Source organism: Pleuronectes platessa, chromosome 17 (assembly GCF_947347685.1).
Source record: "Pleuronectes platessa chromosome 17, fPlePla1.1, whole genome shotgun sequence".
NCBI classification, from domain to species: domain Eukaryota; kingdom Metazoa; phylum Chordata; class Actinopteri; order Pleuronectiformes; family Pleuronectidae; genus Pleuronectes; species Pleuronectes platessa.
Genome location: NC_070642.1, coordinates 18,249,589 through 18,269,897, shown reverse-complemented (window position 1 = coordinate 18,269,897; position 20,309 = coordinate 18,249,589). Strand labels below are relative to the sequence as shown.

General features: G+C 40.6%; 1 protein-coding gene across 1 annotated transcript; it reads left to right on the top strand.

Moving 5' to 3' along the window:
* Nucleotides 1-2,254: 2,254 nt before the first annotated feature.
* On the top strand, nucleotides 2,255-17,043 carry LOC128460662 (apolipoprotein B-100-like). The gene is made up of 27 exons (XM_053445905.1): nucleotides 2,255-2,309; nucleotides 2,598-2,710; nucleotides 2,794-2,939; nucleotides 3,406-3,553; nucleotides 3,669-3,821; nucleotides 3,904-4,028; nucleotides 4,138-4,223; nucleotides 4,315-4,759; nucleotides 4,882-4,996; nucleotides 5,076-5,222; nucleotides 5,314-5,525; nucleotides 5,644-5,839; nucleotides 5,919-6,098; nucleotides 6,210-6,413; nucleotides 6,525-6,692; nucleotides 6,786-6,991; nucleotides 7,322-7,504; nucleotides 7,592-7,722; nucleotides 7,820-8,030; nucleotides 8,119-8,291; nucleotides 8,457-8,617; nucleotides 8,719-8,828; nucleotides 8,922-9,295; nucleotides 9,428-15,460; nucleotides 15,558-15,669; nucleotides 15,788-15,974; nucleotides 16,063-17,043. The coding sequence occupies exons 1-27, from the start codon at nucleotides 2,255-2,257 to the stop codon at nucleotides 17,041-17,043; spliced, it is 11,355 nt and encodes a 3,784-aa protein (XP_053301880.1).
* The last annotated feature ends 3,266 nt before the right edge of the window (nucleotides 17,044-20,309 follow it).

Here is a 20,309-nt window from a genome sequence, read left to right as displayed (position 1 = left end):
TCTTGGATTAGATAATGACCCTTTTTCCCAACACCCAAATAATATTAAAGCAATTTTTTTCTTTAAGCAGCCAAATCAGATAAGTTAATCTCTCCTGATACTTTGTTATTTATAAGGAAAGAAGAAGAGAAAAGACATAAAGAAAGATGCCTCTTTGTTTGAACGGAAAAGAGCACAGGACTAGATTTAATGATTGAACCACACAAAGAACTACACTACATCTACTGTTTACTGTGGTCAGCTGTATCCGACCACAACAAATCAATGAAGTTGTCAAATTCATTACTTAACACAGGTTTATTCATGTAATACACATATCAATTTCAATTAGATGGTAATCTGCATGAGGGATGGAGCGACGCCTCCGAGCTACTTCAGGGAGCCAACTCGAGCTGCGCTGCTCCAATCATGTGACATACATCATGTGACATACCTCACTCTCCACAACCATCTCTAATACACACCCACCTTAACTTATGGTCTATCTGAGCAGAGAGAAATTTTCCATCATCCCCTATTGCTCGCACTGCTGCTGCAGTATTGCTACCAGTTGCTTCATTCTCTCCACCACCCCAGCATCCACCTGTAGGCTCAGATGGGGGGTTATAATAATCATCTGCTATAATCATAATAATCATCTGCTAACAGTGGAGAGTCAGACAAAAATGATCACTATGGTTTTGAGTAACTATCTCATCAATACTTTAAAATCCAAGGATGCTTTCTAGATGCTCTTACACACAGCAAAGTGTTAAGAATCTGTTTCTGCTCTTTCTTCCTTGAAAACCCAGTAAGGTCAACACTGGTTGAATGTTTTTAGAAATATGCCGAACTATACACATAAACATTTCAACAGGATGTAAAGGTTTCTTAGATTCACTACAAACCCAGGAACACTAAGCATCTTCTTTTGTCTTTACAGCAGCGATTGTGGAAACATTCTAAAAGTCACACAATACACCTCAGTACTGGTTTGATCAGATTTGACAGAGTGATTTTTGCGACATAAGCAAACAACCCAACAACTCTCAGATCCTTGACTAACCTGACCCTTGTTGCTTGATCTTGATTAGTAGATAAGTACATGACAGACTGTTCTACAACTGTGGCCCACCCACTTCAAACCAGTATGATAGGATGTACAGATGTATTTTATGAATAAACCAGAGTTATGGTAGAAAAATATAAGGATCTATCACAGTAAGATGATTGAGGGTGATAGGTTCAAAGATTTATGAACTACAAGAAGATCTTTAAAACCTTCATATTTAAAATTAACAAATAGCTGTTGAAACTAACCTTTATGTCCCTATAGCAGTAGTTTTTAGGATTTAGGTTGTGTTATGTAATGCTATTTATGCTCTCTAGAGTCGCCTCAAGATGATTTCCCCATGAATTATGTGGCCTTGCTGTAAGTCTGTCATTCAACAGGGAGAGTGTGAAATCAGAGAGTGTGAAAGATAAATTCATGTGTACAAAATCACGTCTACACATGTCTACACAGCAGTCAGAGACTGTAGTCCAATGCTGCTTTGACAAGATGCTTGATAACAACCTGCTCAGCTGAACAACTTCTTATCAGGAGGAATTACCCCACTTTCTTGGTTGTGCTTTTAAAGGAGCATTTCAACAGTGTTATGTAATGTATGGTTCTTGACCTCATGGTAAAATTAAAAAAAAATTTAAATGCTGGGAATGTTTTAAATCATTAATTTTTGTTTGTTTATTAGAAAGATTTTAAGTATAATCAAAATTGAAATAATTTACAGACGCTACAATATTCTTAAACTTTACAGTGATGAAATAAAAATCCTCAAATCGAGAAAAACAAAAACATTTGGATAACAGAGAAAAAATAAAGAAACTCACAACCACACCTATTTTTGTGACCTAATAAGACAGAGCCTTCAATTATTGTTCTTACAATTGTTCTTACAATTATACTTTACAAAGTCAGAAGGGGAGTGTGCACTTCTGCTCAATTCCAACTATAGTTGAATAATCTAGGAAGATAGGTTCAAACCTTTCGATATAAAAACACAATTTCTGAAACTGGTAATCATATTCGTGGGGAAGCTTTATGAAGCCAGTTGCCTTTGGCCCTCCACACATACATATAGACTGGACTTTGGAGTTGGTACAGTACTGTATGTAATTTCAACCTCCTCTTCCTACAGACCACCATTGGTATAAAAGGCCTTTGCAGAGGTTGAGGCGTCAGTCTCTCAAAATAGAGAGACGCAGCGAGCCCATCATGTGGGACTCCAAGCTCTGCCTTTCCTTTCTCCTTATCACGCTAGCCTCAAGCTGTAAGTATTATTATTTTATTTCCATTATGTTGCTTTTGCTTTTTTTTAATCTAATTATCTTGATAATTTTTTACAGCTGCCCAAGAGGAGCATGTATCCTGCCTGTGTAAGTTCAATATGCTGATATGATATGTTAATTTAAAAACCACCATGCAATGTGAATGGCAGTTTGATTTCAATGTTTTTAGAAATTGTATTGTGCCAATATTTTCAAGAATCTCTTTGTACTGTAAATTGTATTGTAAGTTTATAGAACTGTAATATTTAAATCGATATCTTCTCTAAAAGTGAACCAGAGGTACAAACCCTACCACATATATGAATACCTGTACAAAGCTGAGTCTTTGAATTCTATCAATGGTGCATCACATCTCAAGAATGGACCTATGGCCACTTGCAAGGTACAAACATTTAATGTTCTCACACACATTTTCATTTAACTTGTATCACACAGGGTAAAGCTGAACTATATGTTTTAAAACAGGTTGAAATCGAAGTGCCTCAGACTTGTAGTTTCATCGTCCGCACCACTGGTTGTAGCTTGAGTGAAGTGGTTGACATGGATGCAGAGGGCAACCCTGTGTTCAGTCCCACGTCCAGCTCTCACAACTTTGCTACTGAAATGGAGAGGTATGTTACATACACATTTTTCCTTTAAAGGGTCAGTGTGTAGAGATTAGTGACATCTAGTGGTGAAGTTTCATGTTGGAGCTGAATACCCCTCACCTCACCCTCCCCTTCCAAACACGAAAGAGAACCTGTGATAGACTTAAGTTGTCATAAAAACTCAAAAGGTGTTTAGTTTACTACCTTAAAAAAAAACATGGCGGCCTCGGTGGAGAGGACATGCTCCAGATATAAATATAAAGTATTTAAACATAAAGGCTCATTCTAGGATAAAGAAAACAACAATTTGTATAATTTAGATTAAACACACTGGTGAAAACATCACAAGGATTATTTGATATTCAATTTCTGCCAATAGATCCCCTTTCACCTAAATCTTACACACTGGACCTTTAAGTGTTACACCAATTATGCAGAAAAAAACATTTGCTGAACTTTCAAGAGTAAACCTTGAGTTTCTTTCACTTAGATATCCTCTGAAGTTTGTGGTTGAGGGTGTATATGATGTGAGAGTGTATCCTGAAGATGGTGAGACAACAACCATTCTGAATGTCAAGAGAGGCATTATCTCTGCCCTGGCTGTTCCTCTGGTCGAAGAAGACAAGAACAAGAAAATGGTATGTCTCTTACTAGTGTACCCTTCAAATGTAAACCTACATTAAAAAGAATAAACAACTTCTCACACCCTAAGAACAGAAAATAATATAACATCTCTGTACACACCCATTTTAGCCCACTATCCACGGCATGTGCAAGACAGATTCCTCCATCACCTCTACAGAGGACAGCACAACTGGCATTAGCCTCACTAGGGATCTGTCCACTTGTGACAAATTTGTCCCGATGAGAGATCACACCAGTCCTCTAGCACTTATCTCTGGCATGGTAAGATACTTCAGCGACACATGAGAGGGTTTGATTTTGAAAAGATAATTTTTTTTGCTGACAATACTTTTTCTGTCTTCAGCACTACCCTCTTGCTCAGTTGGTCAGAAGCTCCCAGACATGTAATTACAACTTTGACAGTGAGAAGAAACACATGACCTCTGGGTCCTGCACTGAGAACCACATCCTCATTCCCTTCTCACACAAGTAAGTCAATCTTTATGGATCACTCTGAACTACTCATGTAAGTACATGCCCTGATAAGTATTACCCGAGGTATCTACAATCCTTTAATCAATGCATTTCATCTCTACAGGGGAGAATATGGAGTTACTAACGTTGGAAAGCAAGAACTGACTCTGGTTCAGGTTTCTCCTCACAATGACAGAGTTTTCGAGCACAGTAAACATATTTTTTTGCACTTTCTTCTTTTTTATTTCAATATACTAAATGTGTGAATAATTAATACTAACCGTTTCCTTCTGTATAACAGGTGGCATCGTCAAGGGTCTTCACATGGAAGCTGTCCAGGACAAGAGTGCTGTCCAGGATAAAGATGCAGGTCTGAACCTCCTGAGAGAACTGACCAATCTGCCCGAGGCCGAGGGTGAGAGGAGGGCCCATCTCTTCCACAAGCTTGTCACCATGGTCCGTGGAATGAAGGCCGAGACCCTGAGTCCCGCCATTCCAGAGGCTCTTGAAGTGTCTCGTGTCCTGACCTACCAGGTTCTGGCCCAGTGTGGAACCCCTGAGTGCAGCAGTGGCATCATGCAGATCCTCAGGACCTTCGACAGCTCTGCAGTCGAGGTTGATGCTGCTGTGTTTGCTCTGGGACTCGTGTCCAATCCCTCTGCCCTCCTGATCAATGACATGCTCGAGATGGCCAAACACAAGACCAGCAAGCCCATCCTGTATGCCCTGAGCAATATCGTCAAGAGGTGAGTGATGTTAACGCACTTTCATGCTGAATAATATTCGAGCAACTATTTACTTAATCCGGTATGTAAAATAGAACCAACATCTTTAAAAATAAAATACTTTCATATTCTCTCTTCAACAGGTTCTACAAGGCTGAAGGAAATCTGATCCCTGAGATTTACTCTGTGGCTGAGTTTATGGCTTCTCAGCTGGGCGACTGCTCCGGTGACCAGGAGACCACTTTCATGTTATTGAGAGTGGGTAACATACTAGACTGATCAAAATTAAAATGACCAACACCAATGAGCAAAAAGTTCACATGTCCTTTGATTATAGGTTATTGGAAATATGGCTCCAGCTATGTCCGCTGCTAGTCCTGCACTGAGAGCGGCTGTGATGCAGTGTGTGAACCAGCCTGAGGCTTCTCTGGCTGTGCAGCAGGCTGCCATCCAAGCGTTCAGGCTGATTCCCGTCCCTGAGGAGGCAAGACAAATTGATTAATTGGTGTGAGGGCTTATTAGAATTATTATTTGTACATACTGATACTGGTTTTATTGACTTCTTTTTGTCACAGGGTAGAGAGATTCTCATGCAGGTCGTTCTGGACGGTACCAGCCCCATGCAAAAGCGTGTGGCTGCATATCTGGTACTTATGAAGAACCCGGAGCCAAGTGAACTGGCTCAGCTGGCGGATGCTCTGCCCCTTGAGCAAGACCAACAAGTCAAGAGCTTTGTCATCTCCCACATCACTAACATCTTATCCACAACTGAGCCTGAGACTAAAGAGTGGGTTAAACGTTTATAAAAGTTTTTAATTGCTGCCATTAACTACACATAGTCGTCTCAACTTGAATAAAATCACCAAAAAGTGGTTGACAGAAATATGTTTCTTGATTTCCAACAGACTGAGACAGATGATCCGTGATGCCCTGCAGGGTAATGAGATTGGAGCCACTATGGACCCCACCAAGTTCTCTCGCAACTACAAGTTGGGATCTGTGGAGGGAAACATGATCTTTGAGGGTACCAGCTATCTGCCCAAGGAAGTCATGCTTGAGATGACTCTCAAGGCCTTTGGCTATGAAATGGACATGATGGAGGTAAACATTTTGTGCCATGAGACATATAAAGATGAGTTTCGTTGGGTTAGTAGGTGTAATTCATTTATAATCTTCACAGATTGGAATGGAGAGCAAAGGTTTTGAGCCAACTGCTGAAGCCCTGTTTGGAGATAATGGATTCTTTCCTGACACTGCCATGAAAATAATGTACTTTGTCTCTGACAACATGCCATTGAGAGTCAGTGAGAATCTGTTAAACATGCTGCCAAACCTACAGAAGGACAGAATGAAGAGACAGGTATAGTGAGATATCTGTTTTGTATGTGTTAATGGTATCTTAAAAGTAGTTATGAAACTGTATTTTTATAAATGTCCGAAATGAAAACAGTAAGAACTTCTACATGCACAGGCCTCTCTGAACCTGATGAGGGAGATCGGAAGCAACCTGAACAAAATGGTGGGAGAACTGAAGTCTGCTCAGTCTCCTGAGGCCATGGTTTACATGAGACTTCTGGGAAATGAGCTTGGATATCTGAAGACCAAGGAAATTCAGGAGATGGCCTACTCTTCTGCAATGATGATCGACAGCATGATGAAGATGTTCCCTGGTGATGTAAGGAAGTGTTAGAATTTGAGTGTTCTTATTTTAAAGAGCATTTAAACAATTGTATGTTTTATAAACAGTTTGTGATATAAATATCCTGTGTATTTTTATTTGCTTCAGCTAATGAAGGCTTTGATGACCAAGACTGACAATACAATCTTTGCCCACTACATCTTCATGGACAATGAATTCTTCCTGCCCACTTTAACTGGTGTGCCTCTAAGGATTGCACTGTCTGGTACTTTCACCCCTGGTATCAAGGGTGGACTTCACATTGCTCGTGACATGGTAAAAATCCCTAAATCTGCTTAAATCTTACTCAAATATTTTAAATTTCAAAGCATCAACACAACAATTCATGTTTCTCCTGTTTCCACACAGAATGAAGTTGCATTCATGCCCTCTGCTGGCATTGAGTTTGTAACTCAGGTTGGATCCCACATCCCTGAATATGTCGACTCTGGATTAGAGATGCACACCAACATTTTCCACGAGAGTGGACTCAGTGCCAAGATCTCCATGGGACATGAGGGACTCAAACTGACCATCCCCGCTCCAGTGAATCCTACAAAGCTCATCAAAATGACGTAAGCAGTAGTAGACGTTCTTGGCCATGATCATATAACAAGATTGTGTCTCATTTTGAAGTAAATCCAACTTTGAAGAAATCGAGATTTCATAACAACCAAGTGCTAGAAGGACAATGTACTTTACACAGTCTATTTTTGGTTGTAAAGCAACACTTAGTAACGGTTATTGTAAATTACACAGGGTAACTTTTAATGAGCAACATCGCCCTCTACAGCCACACTTTGTGATTAATCCTGTTGGGCTCAGTGTGAGCAAATACATGTTTTTCAGACTAAAAACATAAACATCAAACTTATGCTCACATTCTTTTTAACTTCCCCACACAGAAACACCCTGGTGGCAGTGACTGGATCAGAGGTGATGACCATCCCCCCAACAGTGATGGACAAGGTTGATGTGAGTGAGTGCACTCCTTTCTTCGCTGGAATTAAATACTGCACCGCTCTGCAGTACATTGATGCTTCCTCTCAAGAGACAACCCCCTACTTCCCCTTCACTGGAGACAGCAAGTAAGCAACATTTTCTGAAACACTGACAAATAATAATCTCTTTTATTCACTTGTTTAACCGGAAAAATATTAAATGAACCATCATAGATTTGCTGTGGAGCTCCACCCTACTGGCGAAGTCACTGAGTACACAGCCATTGTTGCCTATGAGCTCCTCAGGGAGGGAGAAGAGGCCTGGCAGAAAGTTGACTCTGTGAAGCTCATTGTGAGGGCTGAAGGTAAGTTGTAGTACATGTGGACAATATGATCAAATCGTTCCATGGTTGAAATGGCCCACAAGCTAAAAAAAATTCTCTCTTGGTTCCCCAACAACAGGTGCAGAGCCCACTGAGGCCGTAGCAATGCTGAAGTACAACAGAAGGAGAAATGTCGTCACAGCTGACTTACAGATCCCCGACTACGATGTAGAGGCTGGACTCAGGCTGGGTGTTGTCGATGGAAACACCAAGGGCAAAGGAACTCATTCAATCTCTCTGGACTTTGTAAACAAGAACATTCCTCAGCTCTCCCTGGTTGGCCGTGCCAAGTAAGAAATCAGCCATTAATCCTCATCAAATAACATTAATGTTACTCATGTCATTGAAATGACACTAACCAACTGGTACACATTTCAGTCTGAAGGCAATGAAGGAAGCAATGCTGCAAGTCCAGCTGCTTGTCCCCTCACTCAATGCTGATGCCACTGTCACAGCTCACATGAAGCGTGGTGAAGAATTGGAGCTGGAGCTTAAGAGTGAAATCAAAGTAATGGATGCCACCGCTGAGCAGAAAATTGCACTGACATATGGTAATTGAATTTACCCTTTTATCTTTATATCTCTATTACAATAACGTTTTATTCCATTGTTACTTCTGAGACAGGTTGATCTGAATCTGAATCACATCAAACATGCAACATAAGACAAGGAACAGTACAAAATGATGGATATGTAATTGATGTGTTCGGTTGCAGATGCCAGCAAGATTGAAGTTGCATTCACATCTGATGTAAGCACTGAAACCACGGTCTTGCAAAATGCTGACTTGTTTGAGAAGTATGGCAACCAGCTGCTTGACGCACAAGTGGGACTGACAGACATGAGAGTCCGTCACATCTTAAAGACATTTAGGGAGGTATGAGTCTCGATTCAGAAATGATTTCTTAAAGAAAAGTTTCTTTGTTAAAAAGAAAAGTGAAGAAGAACTGAAAAACTTATGTTTCTTCCCTTTTTTAGGCTGCAAACAGCCAAATGGAAAAGTATGGTGCTGACATCCCTTACATTCAGAATTTCAGAGTTCCTGAAATGCCTATGATCTCCCTGCCAGACACATTGTTCCTGAACACGTAAGTGTGGAAACTTTCATGGTAAATACTTAAACTATCCGAGATGTATTCTTTTCAGAACGTTAATTTATTTAACTTTTGTCCTGTTTACAGTGAGGCAAAGGCTTCGTACTACTTCAACAATGAGCACTTCACCATTGCCATCCCTCTCCCTCTCGGAGGAAAGTCGACAGAAGAGCTTCATTTCCCAACGGTCTTAACAACCCCAAGTGTATCTCTACCCCAGTTGGGTCTTGAGATTGTCTCCATGGAGATTCCAATCCCAGACCTTGTTGTGCCTGAGAGTCTTACTCTGGTTATTCCTCTTTTCGGCAAAGCTGAGGTCTCAACTCTGATGAAAAGCAACCTTTATGATGCAGAGGCCTCATTTTCTGCTGGCAAAGATGTGGTGGAAACACCAAGCTACTCAGCGAAGTTTGACGTGAAAGGAACTTCCCCAATTGACGTCCTGTCAATAAAGATTGAAGGTAATTCTGAGTAAATATTTATCAATTTGTTACATCCAAGATACACTTTATTGTGCATATTTCTATTTGTTAAATTGCATATTAGCTAATGAATCACACTATGCATCATTTATTCTTTTGTCTTTTATTTAGGCTCAGGAATGTTGATGACCACTGATTCCATTAACGCTCAATTGAAAAGCTCTTTGGTCCATAAATTCATTGAAGCCAGTGTTAGCATAACTGAAGACGCAACCTTCGCTGACAAAATCAATTTGAAATCAAGCAGCAAGATTGAAGCCACAAGTCCATTTGGGCTCAATGTTGCACTAGAGCACACAGGCATGACTGGATTCAACACTGAGGAAATCTCTGCTGATAGCAAGTTTGATGCAATGTTCAAGGCTGGACCCATGTACGGCAAAACCATCTCCACCCAGTCATTCACCATCTTCCCATTCAGGCAAGAAGCAAAGGTTGATTCTACTGTCCAGATTGACTCCACAGTTATCAATGCTCAGAACACAATTGCAGCATCCCTTGCCAATGGTGAATTCTCTCTTGTGTCTAACACCAATGCCTTTGAAAACCTCTTGACACATGTTGGTGAGCTCTCCTTCAAAGAAAGCAAGCTGTCAGTGAAAGGTGATGCCATTGTCCTTGCTCTCGGCATGAAGATCCGCAACCAGGCTGAAGCCTCAGCTGGTGCAAGTGAAGTCGTCATTAGAATGGAGACAAATGCCGACCAGACTGAAAACCGTGTTTACTCTCTGCTGACTGCCACTCTTGATGTCAATGGTCTGGTTGTAAACAGCGATGCCACCTTGAAACTTCTTGAGAATGAGGCGATTCACAAGGCTGTTCTGAAGATGAACAAGGACGGTTTGACCACAAGTGGAACAACCACCCTGCAGAGCCCCCTGTCCCTAGAAAACAGCTTCAATGCTGAGCTTGATGCTTCCAGAGCTACTTTATCTATTAACAACAAGGCTGCAATGAGTGATGTCAAGGTTGACAATGCAAACACTCTCGTAATTACTCTCTCTAGCCTAGACTTCACCTCAAAGGCTGAGGCCACAGCAAGCGAGTATGCCTCTTACACTCATGATATCCTCATCAACATGAAACCCTACACCGCTTCTGCAAATGTTAATAACAACCTGAGACTTCTGGCTGCCAACTTCATTAATGAGGCTCAGCTGCACGCAGAGTTGTACAAGATGGACCTGACCGGAAGCCTGAAAGCCATCTATGGTGAGGAAGAGATCAAGCACATCTATCAGGTGATGTATGCTGATATAACTGCAAATGCAAAGTGTAGCACCACTGGAAAACTCTTTGGAACCCACATGAACCAGAACACCGAGCTGGAAGTTGTTGGTCTTGCTGCCAGGCTCTCCAACGATGCCCGTTTCAACTCACAGCCAATGCGCTTTGATCACACCATCCGCTGCAGCGTTGTTCCTTTTGATTTCAACCTTGATGCTGTCGTTAACGCTGATGGAGACATCAACGTATATGGAAAGCACAGTGCTCAGCTCTATGGCAAGTTCCTCCTGAAAGCTCAACCTCTGGCTTTTGCTAGTTCACATGATTGCAGAGCATCAATAACTCAGGAGCTAGGAAACAATGTTTCCCTCCAGACTATAATTGACAACAACATGGACACTGTTCTGACACCCCAAGAGCAGAAGACCAGTTTTAGAATGAAATCTAAAATGAATGAGCATGTCTTCAATCAAGACATGAGTGTGTACAATACCCCTGAGAGAACTGGAATTGAGGTCTCTGGCACCATCCTCACAAACATCATCAACACAGATTCCACAGACAACCAGGAATTCACTGTCTCTGGCTTCCTCAAGTACGACAAGAACACAGACAGTCACATCATTCAGATCCCTCTTTTTAACAATCTCCCTGCCTTCTTGGAAAGTATGAAAGGCTTCATCGTGTATGTTGCTGAGACACTGCATGACTGCATCAACAACGAGGAGATAAAGGCTAAACTTGAGGCTCTTCCCCACCATGTAAGTGACTTTGTTTCCCAATTGAATATTGAAGGCAAGGTAAACCAACTTAAGCAGTATTTCACTGATCTTAGCCAAGAATATGCAATTTCCATGGATGATGTGGAGGCTTCTTTAAGTAACCTGAAGGTTACCTTTGAAAAATGTCTGGCTGATCTCACTGTTTACATCAAACACTTTGTTGGTATGATGGAAGAACTTCTTAGTGGCAGCCTCCCTGAAACACTTGCTCAGAGTATCCAGCAACATCTGAATGCCTTTAACGAGGAATATGACATCAAGGCTCTGGTTGTGTATGTGATTGACACCGTAAGAGAGATGGTCCAGCAGTTTGACTTGGAAAAACTGAAGGGTAGCAGCATTGCCTTCCTGCTTGACATTGATGCCAAGTATGAAATCCAAGCTAAGCTACAGACAATCATGTCAGAGATTAAGCAAAAGGTTGAGACCTTTGACTTGCAGAACTTTGTTGCTGAATTGAAAGGTTACATTACATATGAATATGTGGACTTCAGAGCTCACATTGAGGAATTCACTAGTCAGTTTCCCACAGAGATTCTCAGTGATATAACAGATTATATAAGGCAAACGATTCAGGACTTTGATATCATAGGCAAGATCAACAATTTATATGCCAAGATGAGAGAGTTGACTTTAAAGTTCGAGTTAGACAAAAAGGTTCAAGTTGCCTTGGAACAAGCTATGGAGCTCATCGAGCAGACCAAAATTGAGGAATCCATCAGAGCTGTATTCAAGATGGTTAAGGATGCAGATATACCTTCCAAATTTATGCAAAACTTTGAGGATTCTATCAACTATTTAAAATCATCTGAGATTCAGGATATAATTATCCAGTTAAAAGACTACCTCCTTATTATTGAGGAGAACCTGAAGTCATTCAATTATAATGACTTTGTGGATTATGTCAATCAAATTATTGCCAAGTACACATCTCATGTGAATGATCTGCTCAGGTCTCTTGAAATCCCCCAGAAGCTTGAGGCAACTATCGATTTAGCCAATTTTGTCTTATCGTCTCTTAGAGGCTCCGTGGAACAGCTGAGAGAAATCAATATTTCAGAAAGTGTGAAAGCTGCTCAAGATGTCATTGACCAGGTTGTTCTTGATAATCTGAAGGTATTTGCAGAAGTTATAAAACAGAAAATTTCTAACCTGGATTTCAATGCTGAAATTGCTTCTTATCTGCAGTTGGCAAGTAAGTGCTATACTGACCTCCTAATCTTTGCCACTGAGATGTTCACCAATATGGTTGAGATCTTTAAGAAGCTGGCACCTGACCAAAAGATTGTCAGTGAGCTTTTGCAAATCATTGATGGCCTCATTACAGAACTGAAGAAAGCCCAGCTAAACATAGAATCCTTCAGAATTCCTCTCACTGATCTTGTCATGCCTTCCAAGACATTCACCATGAGTGATCTTCACCAGTTTGAAATCCCAACAGAGCTGAACATCCCAGAGTTCACAATCTTGGGGTTGCATACCATACAAGCGACAACCATCTCAATGAATGACATAAAACAGAGGCTCATTGCCTTGATCGATTTCATTCTGAACTTTGAGATGACAATGTTTGATGTTGATGCTTTAATTGGAGACCTGAATATGAACTACCTTCCTAGCATTCCTGAATATTCACTCCCTGTGATCACTTTACCCGAGTTCTCCTTTCCTATTCTGCCTGTTTTGCCGGCAGACAAACTTATCAAAACTCTCCAATTCCCGAAAAGTAAGCTGCCATTAATTCCCAGTGACATCACAATTCCAGGCTTTGGTAAACTGAGTTATGAGATAAAAGTGAATACCCCCATCTACTCCATTAGAAATGCTGCTGAGGTTCAAACGTCTCTTGACATAAATGAGACTCCTCAGCTTACAGGCTTTGTGACTTCCCAAGGTACATCACTAAGTTTTGAAATCCTTAACTTCAACCTGGATTCAACTGCCCGCATTGTTGCTCCCAAGGACCATCAGCTGATTGCTGCTGAGACCCTTAAATTTACTCATGCTTTTCTTGCAGTGGACCATCATGCATCTGTAACATTTTCTGACTTCTCAGCCCAGGCGTCAGCCAAAACCACAGTAAAGGCCACCACAGCACATTACAATGCTGAGCTTTTAAACGAAGCTTACTTAGCCACCAAGGGTGGTTTATCAGCCAGTACTGACACATCCTATAAACATGTTCTCAGCCTCCCTATCATCGACCTCACGAGTGAGACATCTGTTACACAGAAATGTGAAGTCCGTCAGGAAGGTACATCAGTGACAATAACTGTTGGAAACCAGGGTACTACCACCTTGAACTCTCACGGCAACACTCATAAGAGTGATCTGCAAGTTACAATCAATCCAAGTACGCTCGTGCTCACCTTAAGTAGTGACACAGATACATTCCTTCTGAAGATGAAACAGACCATGAATGTTGACTTTCTCATGTTCAGCTATTTCAAGTCTGATTTTCGTTCTGAAGTAGAAGGGTCCACGATAAAAAACAGCATTTTGGTTGGATCAGTAAATGCCAATATTCATGACATGAAGCTTGAACTGAAGGTTACACAGACTACAGATGTGACTGGTTTTGTCAGTGGATCTTTCAACAATGTGATTGATTTTGTTGTTGGTACCAGGGAGGTTGTGTTTATCTTTCAGAATAACGGAAACACGCAGCTCAATTTAAATGATGCTCTTACTGCCAAGATCGATCTGCAGAATGATTACTCAGCAACCTTCAGGCCTGACAAACAGCATATGAACACTGTGGCTCTGGCCCGTCTTAATCAGCACAAATTGTTCTGGAACTTCTCTATGGAGAACAATGAGAGGGAGTTAGCCATTCTTACTTCTGTAGAAGGGGAAGCAGACGTTGCTTTTCTGACTAGGCCCATCAGTATTCCTGAGATGGATATTCCATTTGTTGACTTCCATACCCCAGCGATTAGCGACCTTGACTTGTATGAACAAACTGGACTGAAAAACATTCTAACTACCACTGAGCAGAAAATTGATTTCAATGGCAAGATTGTTTACCAAAAAAGCCAAGTAGACCCCTTGGTCGATATGATGGGTCTAATCTACATTCCCTCAGTGGGTAACTTGATCACACAGCTGTCCTTCAAGTCTGACATTATCAATCTGAATGTCAATTCTGGATTGTATGCTGAAGATGACTTTGTCTTCCGTCTGGGAGCTACCACAGTCTCTGAGTTTGAGGTTCTAAAAGCCAAACTCGATGGCACCACCAGTCTGACCACCAAGCAAGGACTCAAGTTGGCCAACTCCCTGTCCCTTGAACATCGTCACATTGAAGGCACTCATGACAGCGCCATCACTGTGAGTACGGAGACTTTTGAAACTGGAGTCTCTGTGGCTACTATTGCAAAGATTTCCCTGCCCATTCTCAATCTGGAGGCAAACCAAAATCTGGTTGCAGACACCAAAACCAAAGCAAATGCTGTCTCCACCTTGAGGGTGAAGGCTGATTTCAACATCCCCATGATCAAGGCAGTTGGAAAGGCAGAGGTTGACCACAGTCTGAAGCTGGAAGGAGCTTTTGAGTATATTTCCATGGAGTCATCCACCAGAGCAAACATGGATGGAACAGTGCACGAGGATGTTTTACTTGTGGGAATCCTTGATAATGAGTTCAATCTGTACCTGAATGATGATGGCCTTCGCTCCACCTCCAAGATTATCACTGATGCCAAACTTAACTATGGCACAGACAAACTCTTTGGAATGGATGTAAATGAAAATCTTGCCGTTGAAGCCTCCCTGAGCCGAGTGTATGCAGTGCTGAAGTATACTAGCAACAATGAGGCAGACCTGTTCAGTTTCAACACCAATGGGAAGCACATTGCCCAGGCAACCATTGACTTTGCGCCAGGGTCTTCCTTGATTGCCGATATTGAGATCGATATCTCTCAGCCCAGCAGTCTGGGTGAGCTGACCATCTTTGAGAAAACTGTTGCTGAAGTAACAGCTGACAAGCAGAAGATCTCTACCAACACCAAGTTCATCAGCCCATTGTACCGCACAAACCTGGCAGCAGAAGTCGAGGGCAATGCTCCAGTCTTCAAAGTCACCTTTAAGTCCTCTGCCACCTCTGTGATTGTCTTCTTGGAATACGACCTGGATTGTAAGTTATTTTTCATTGAATGAATTACATTTAGGTATTTTTTCCTTTACAGAATTTATTGTTATAAGGTTTAATTTAAATAATTGTTCTTCAACAGCTACCATTACCATTACCTTTGAAAATGCTGGCCTAAGTCTGAATGGAAAGTGTCTTTTCACCCATACCGACCTGACAGTGAACCTTCAAAATGTTTTTTCCCAGACAATGAGGTAATTGTTTAAACAAGCATTTTGTGTATATACATTTCTTTGTAATTTATCTACTTCCTCTAGCTCAACGCAAATATGATGAGAGAGAGAAGTGACACATTCCTGTTTGTCTCTATAGTGACTCCCATTTCATACTGGATGTGGACATTACCAGCGCTGCCTTCACTGATGTGAACTTGCGCTTGGCTCTTCTCAAAGATGGATCCAGTGCCACAATTTCTATTCCATCTACAGGCCTCTTGGGTCTTGTTTTCCATGGCAGAGTCCCATCCCAGATGAACGCCAGGTTTTATGGTCGCTATGCCGTAAGGATCTGATGTTGCTTTTATCTATTTGCGTTCAGACAAATACACGTTGATTTTACATCTGTTTTTGTTTTCTTGTGTTAAACAGTCTGAACCTGGGAAGGATGTTGAACTTCTCACCATCAGAGCTTCAATCAAGGATGCTGAAAAAATGAATCTCAAGCTGTCCCTCAACATGGATGCCCCAAGCATTATGCTCAGGGTTTTGCAGGAAAAACTTCCCGCCATCACTTCTTGTTTGTCTAACTTTGCTGAGAAATACCAGCTGTTCAGTCATGCTGCTCAGTTGAAGAATAATATTATTTTCTACACTGAGGAAGCCCACAACATTGCAAACCACGCCCCACATATGAGCCAGGTGTCTATTCTCTTTAGGAACACTGTTGCTCAGTACCAGAAGACCATGCAGATGTTCTTGGACGCAACCATCAGGTTCTTGAGAGAGACCCGGGTCCAACTACCTGGTTCGGACAGGGTAACCACTGTCATCGAAGTGCTCAACAACCTGAATGACAAAATTACTTCTATGCTAGAGAGGACGATGCACCGTGTTGCTGTTAATGCAGAATACGCTTCTGATGTCATGATTGGCATGGTCAGTAAAATCCAGGTCACTATGCCCCTTCGGGATGTCATGGCCGGAGCCAAAATACTTGAGCAGATGAGGGACAGAATGAAGATGATGTCTAATCCTATTCTGGATCTTTTGAAGCACCCACAGAATATCGACATTGTCCTGGAAAAACTGGGAGACACCCTGAAAGATGTTGTTGTCAAAGCTCAGGACTTTGTTGACAATAGCCTAACGTCGGACAGCCTTGATTCCATTGCTGTCTACATTAATGCTCTCTATGAGAAATACGTGACGTTAATGAAAACTATCACTGAGTACGCGACCACATCTGTGAACACTGAGTCTATAAAAAGCATGGTTGATAACTTTCTGGATATTTCAATATCTGCAGTGAATCAGTTTAAATCCACTGTTACTGATTATCTTCAGGATGCTCCTGCTCAGTACAGGATGTACGTAAAAGTTAAGGGTTCAAGGCTTTCGATTAATCTTTGATTCCAATCTGGCTAAATGTTTGAAATGCTACTCCAGATTATCTAAACGAACAGGTGGACGTGTTGAACACTTATTCTACTTTATTTAAAAAGCAAATACAACTCTAGAAATAATGTCTTGTTCCGTTTTGATTGAAAATAGAATGATCGTACACTAATGGTATTACACGTGACAGCAGCACATAATAACCTGTTATGTCTTGCATGTCAAATCGTTCTAGGTTTATTTTGATGATTGTGTAAAATAAAATCTATGAACTCAAAAGTCATGCACAGCTGTCTTTCATTTCCCCCCCCAAGGACACTAATGTATGTGTCTCTGGAACCAATTCTAGATTTCTGAATGCACAGTTACTTCAGGTTAAACCATTTTACCAGGTCAGAATAAAAACCATGCAAATAACAGAACAATAAAACTAAAATTAGGTGGGTGCACAACTGTATGTTATAACCCGGGCAAGATATTTATATATCATTGATTCATATATGAGTAAAGGAGAGAGATTGTACACACTTCACAGCATCTTAGAAGTAATGAAACTCCATTATATTTTAAAATATATACAATAAAACTTCAGTCTTGAGTTCCAGCTTTTATTTTTTTCAGCATCTATGCTCTATGGGGTGATATTAATGTACATGCTGTATTCAGTTACTGAATATCTTGCCACAGTTACTCCTTATTTGTCTTATTTACTCTTTATTCACTGATGTCAATTAAAAATACATTTTAAAGGGTATAATTGTGGACAAAGGGATCATTTGAGAAAATGTACGACCACTTAGCCTGAATCTACATTTGCACAGTTGCTCTCAGTGAATGTCAGCTACATGAAGAAGCCTATGGACAAACAAGTGTAATGTCATCCAGCAACCAGGGGGGGTCACAAGAACATCTGCCTTAAAAACTATTATTCTGCTGATGAATTCATTTTTCCCCAGAGTGAACATGTTCAACAAAAAATAGACAGGAATTTGTATTAATAGATTTAGCCCTGCATACTATATAACTGGACAGTTCCTGAGTCTATGGTACTTACAAAAACAATGTATTCCAGATAAATGAAATGATTAAATTGTAATTTAAACAAGAAACTCAAAATGAGCTTGATACTAATAGTTTAAACCAACTGGATCTCTGGTATATTCAGCTGATGCCCTTGTTGTTTGTGCTGAACTATTCCCACGAGCATCTGTTGTCTGAAGATGGCAGCAAGTTATTAATTCCTTCAACGCGGTCCAGATGAAAATGAAAACAAGACTTGTATAGACTTGTCTGAGCTGAAACTCCGGATTGAGCCTGAAACCTTTGACCCATTACTGTTTTTCTTTAACAGCACTGGAACATGTTATCAAGCAGTTCCTGGAGATACCAGTAGATACCAGCTGCATGAGATGTAGGGCATTGTTTTCTGCCAGCTGCGCTCTGCACTTATTCAATTAGAGGGGACTATAAAGTCAAGATCCTGATTACACTCTATTCAGACAGTTTCAAGCTGTTTCAAGCTGTTTGTATGCCCAAACAAGTGGTATAACTTATGTCACCCAGTCATTTTTTTAAATTGCCGGCAATAAAAACAATCACTCCCAGCATGCATGATGAAAGCAAGTTACAGTATGTGGGTCCTTCACTTACTGATAACATGGCAGCTCTCTCATATTTCCAATGGTTTTACAGTGTGAAAAAATATTGTTTGTCTCTTTTCAATGCTAAGGAAAGAACAAGTATTCTCTAAATGTGCAGCGGCTCGAATACACGTTTCTCTAAATAGTCATGTAATGATTTTTTTAGCACCCTGATGAATTCACTTACAACAACCAGATAAGCCAGGAGAGAACTTCTGTTTCAAAAACTGTGACAATAGTGCCCCTCACAATCGTCCTGCAATTACCTACCTCTGCAAAGTTAAAGGCATCTAGGACACTACAGTGCTTAGATTACAGCTCTAATGTGGTTGTGTAACAGCCTATAATGAAAGACCTATGGCAACACGTCATATTAGTAAAAGCACGGGTCTAATGAATGACATTAGTAATGGTTGCATTCAATTTATATGTCCCAGTGACCTGTTGTGGAGGATCATTACTGTCATTAATGTCCCGTAGGTAATTGTTGAATCTGATTACCACTAAAAAAGGGACGATTCGCCACATTGTAATACTGGAAACTGTTCTGTGTGCAAACGTTATGAAATATAATTACACATTTATTGTTTTTTTTAAGTGCAAAAAAAAGAAATACAACCTCTTCAGCAATCAGGCATGAAAAAAATATCAAATTATAGCTACGTTAATTTGTGTCAGTGTGGCAGAAAATGTTTGGCTTCCCTGACGTCAGTACTTATTAACTTTTAAGGTCATGAAATAAAAAGCAACACAAAAATAAACATTTCAACTTATTTAAATGTCTGTTTGCTGCTGTGTTGTATTCGTTCATTCACTCTACAAATCACTGTAATGTGTAATTTGGCCACGACTCTATATTACATTTTTTATTCATTTTCCAAAGGCAAACGAAGGAATAGATGCAATGTGTGACATCTATGCCTGCCTGAGGTTAATTCCCCTGATAGCTGCTCATCACACAAGTTCAAAATGAAGCAGGAACTCAATTAGAAATTGAGAAATGTCCTCAAGAGCAGGGAGACCCATTCTACATGGTTGATATTTACATTTCCTTTTGGCTAATTTTTCTGTTTCCTGTCTCCTGCTCTCTGATTCAATCATCTGTGTCAGTTCTTTCCCTTTGTATCTTTGAGTTTAGGCTCATTAGTCAAAGGCTTCATGTCTACAGGGGGTTTTGAGGACATCAGCTACACAATGACACCACATGTGACATGTGGCATTGATTTTCTCAGCTGACCTCCATGCTCAGGTTTTTTGTGTAACCTTATTTATGGATTTTTCAAGATGACAGAACGTACATCAAAAACATGTTTTTAAAGAAGATCCAACTTGTCTCTGCTTTTTACGCCAACCGGACTGATTGACACTGATTGTCAGATCTACTCATTAAGCGTAGATGAAAACCTCAGAATTCCTCTGTCACTCAAGAAGCACTCTTATGTAAAGTCAAGCTGTCAAACCTCTGCCTGATTAACTTATCTTGAGTTCACTTGTTTTGTAATCCTGATCCTTTCACAGACTTCTGTGAGGAGGTGAAAGGTCACTGAAGAGCGTTAAGATACCAGTGCTGAGGCACTGCTTTTTAATCAAGACAAAGAAAGAGAAGTCAACACAGTAAGTTATATACTGTGTATAACTGTA

Coding starts and splice junctions, on each gene's coding strand:
- LOC128460662 (XM_053445905.1), top strand. CDS start 2,255: ATGTGGGACTCCAAGCTCTGCCTTTCCTTTCTCCTTATCACGCTAGCC. Junction 7,505..7,591: donor CCCTTCACTGGAGACAGCAA/GTAAGCAACATT, acceptor GAACCATCATAG/ATTTGCTGTGGAGCTCCACC. Junction 8,031..8,118: donor TCCCTGGTTGGCCGTGCCAA/GTAAGAAATCAG, acceptor TACACATTTCAG/TCTGAAGGCAATGAAGGAAG.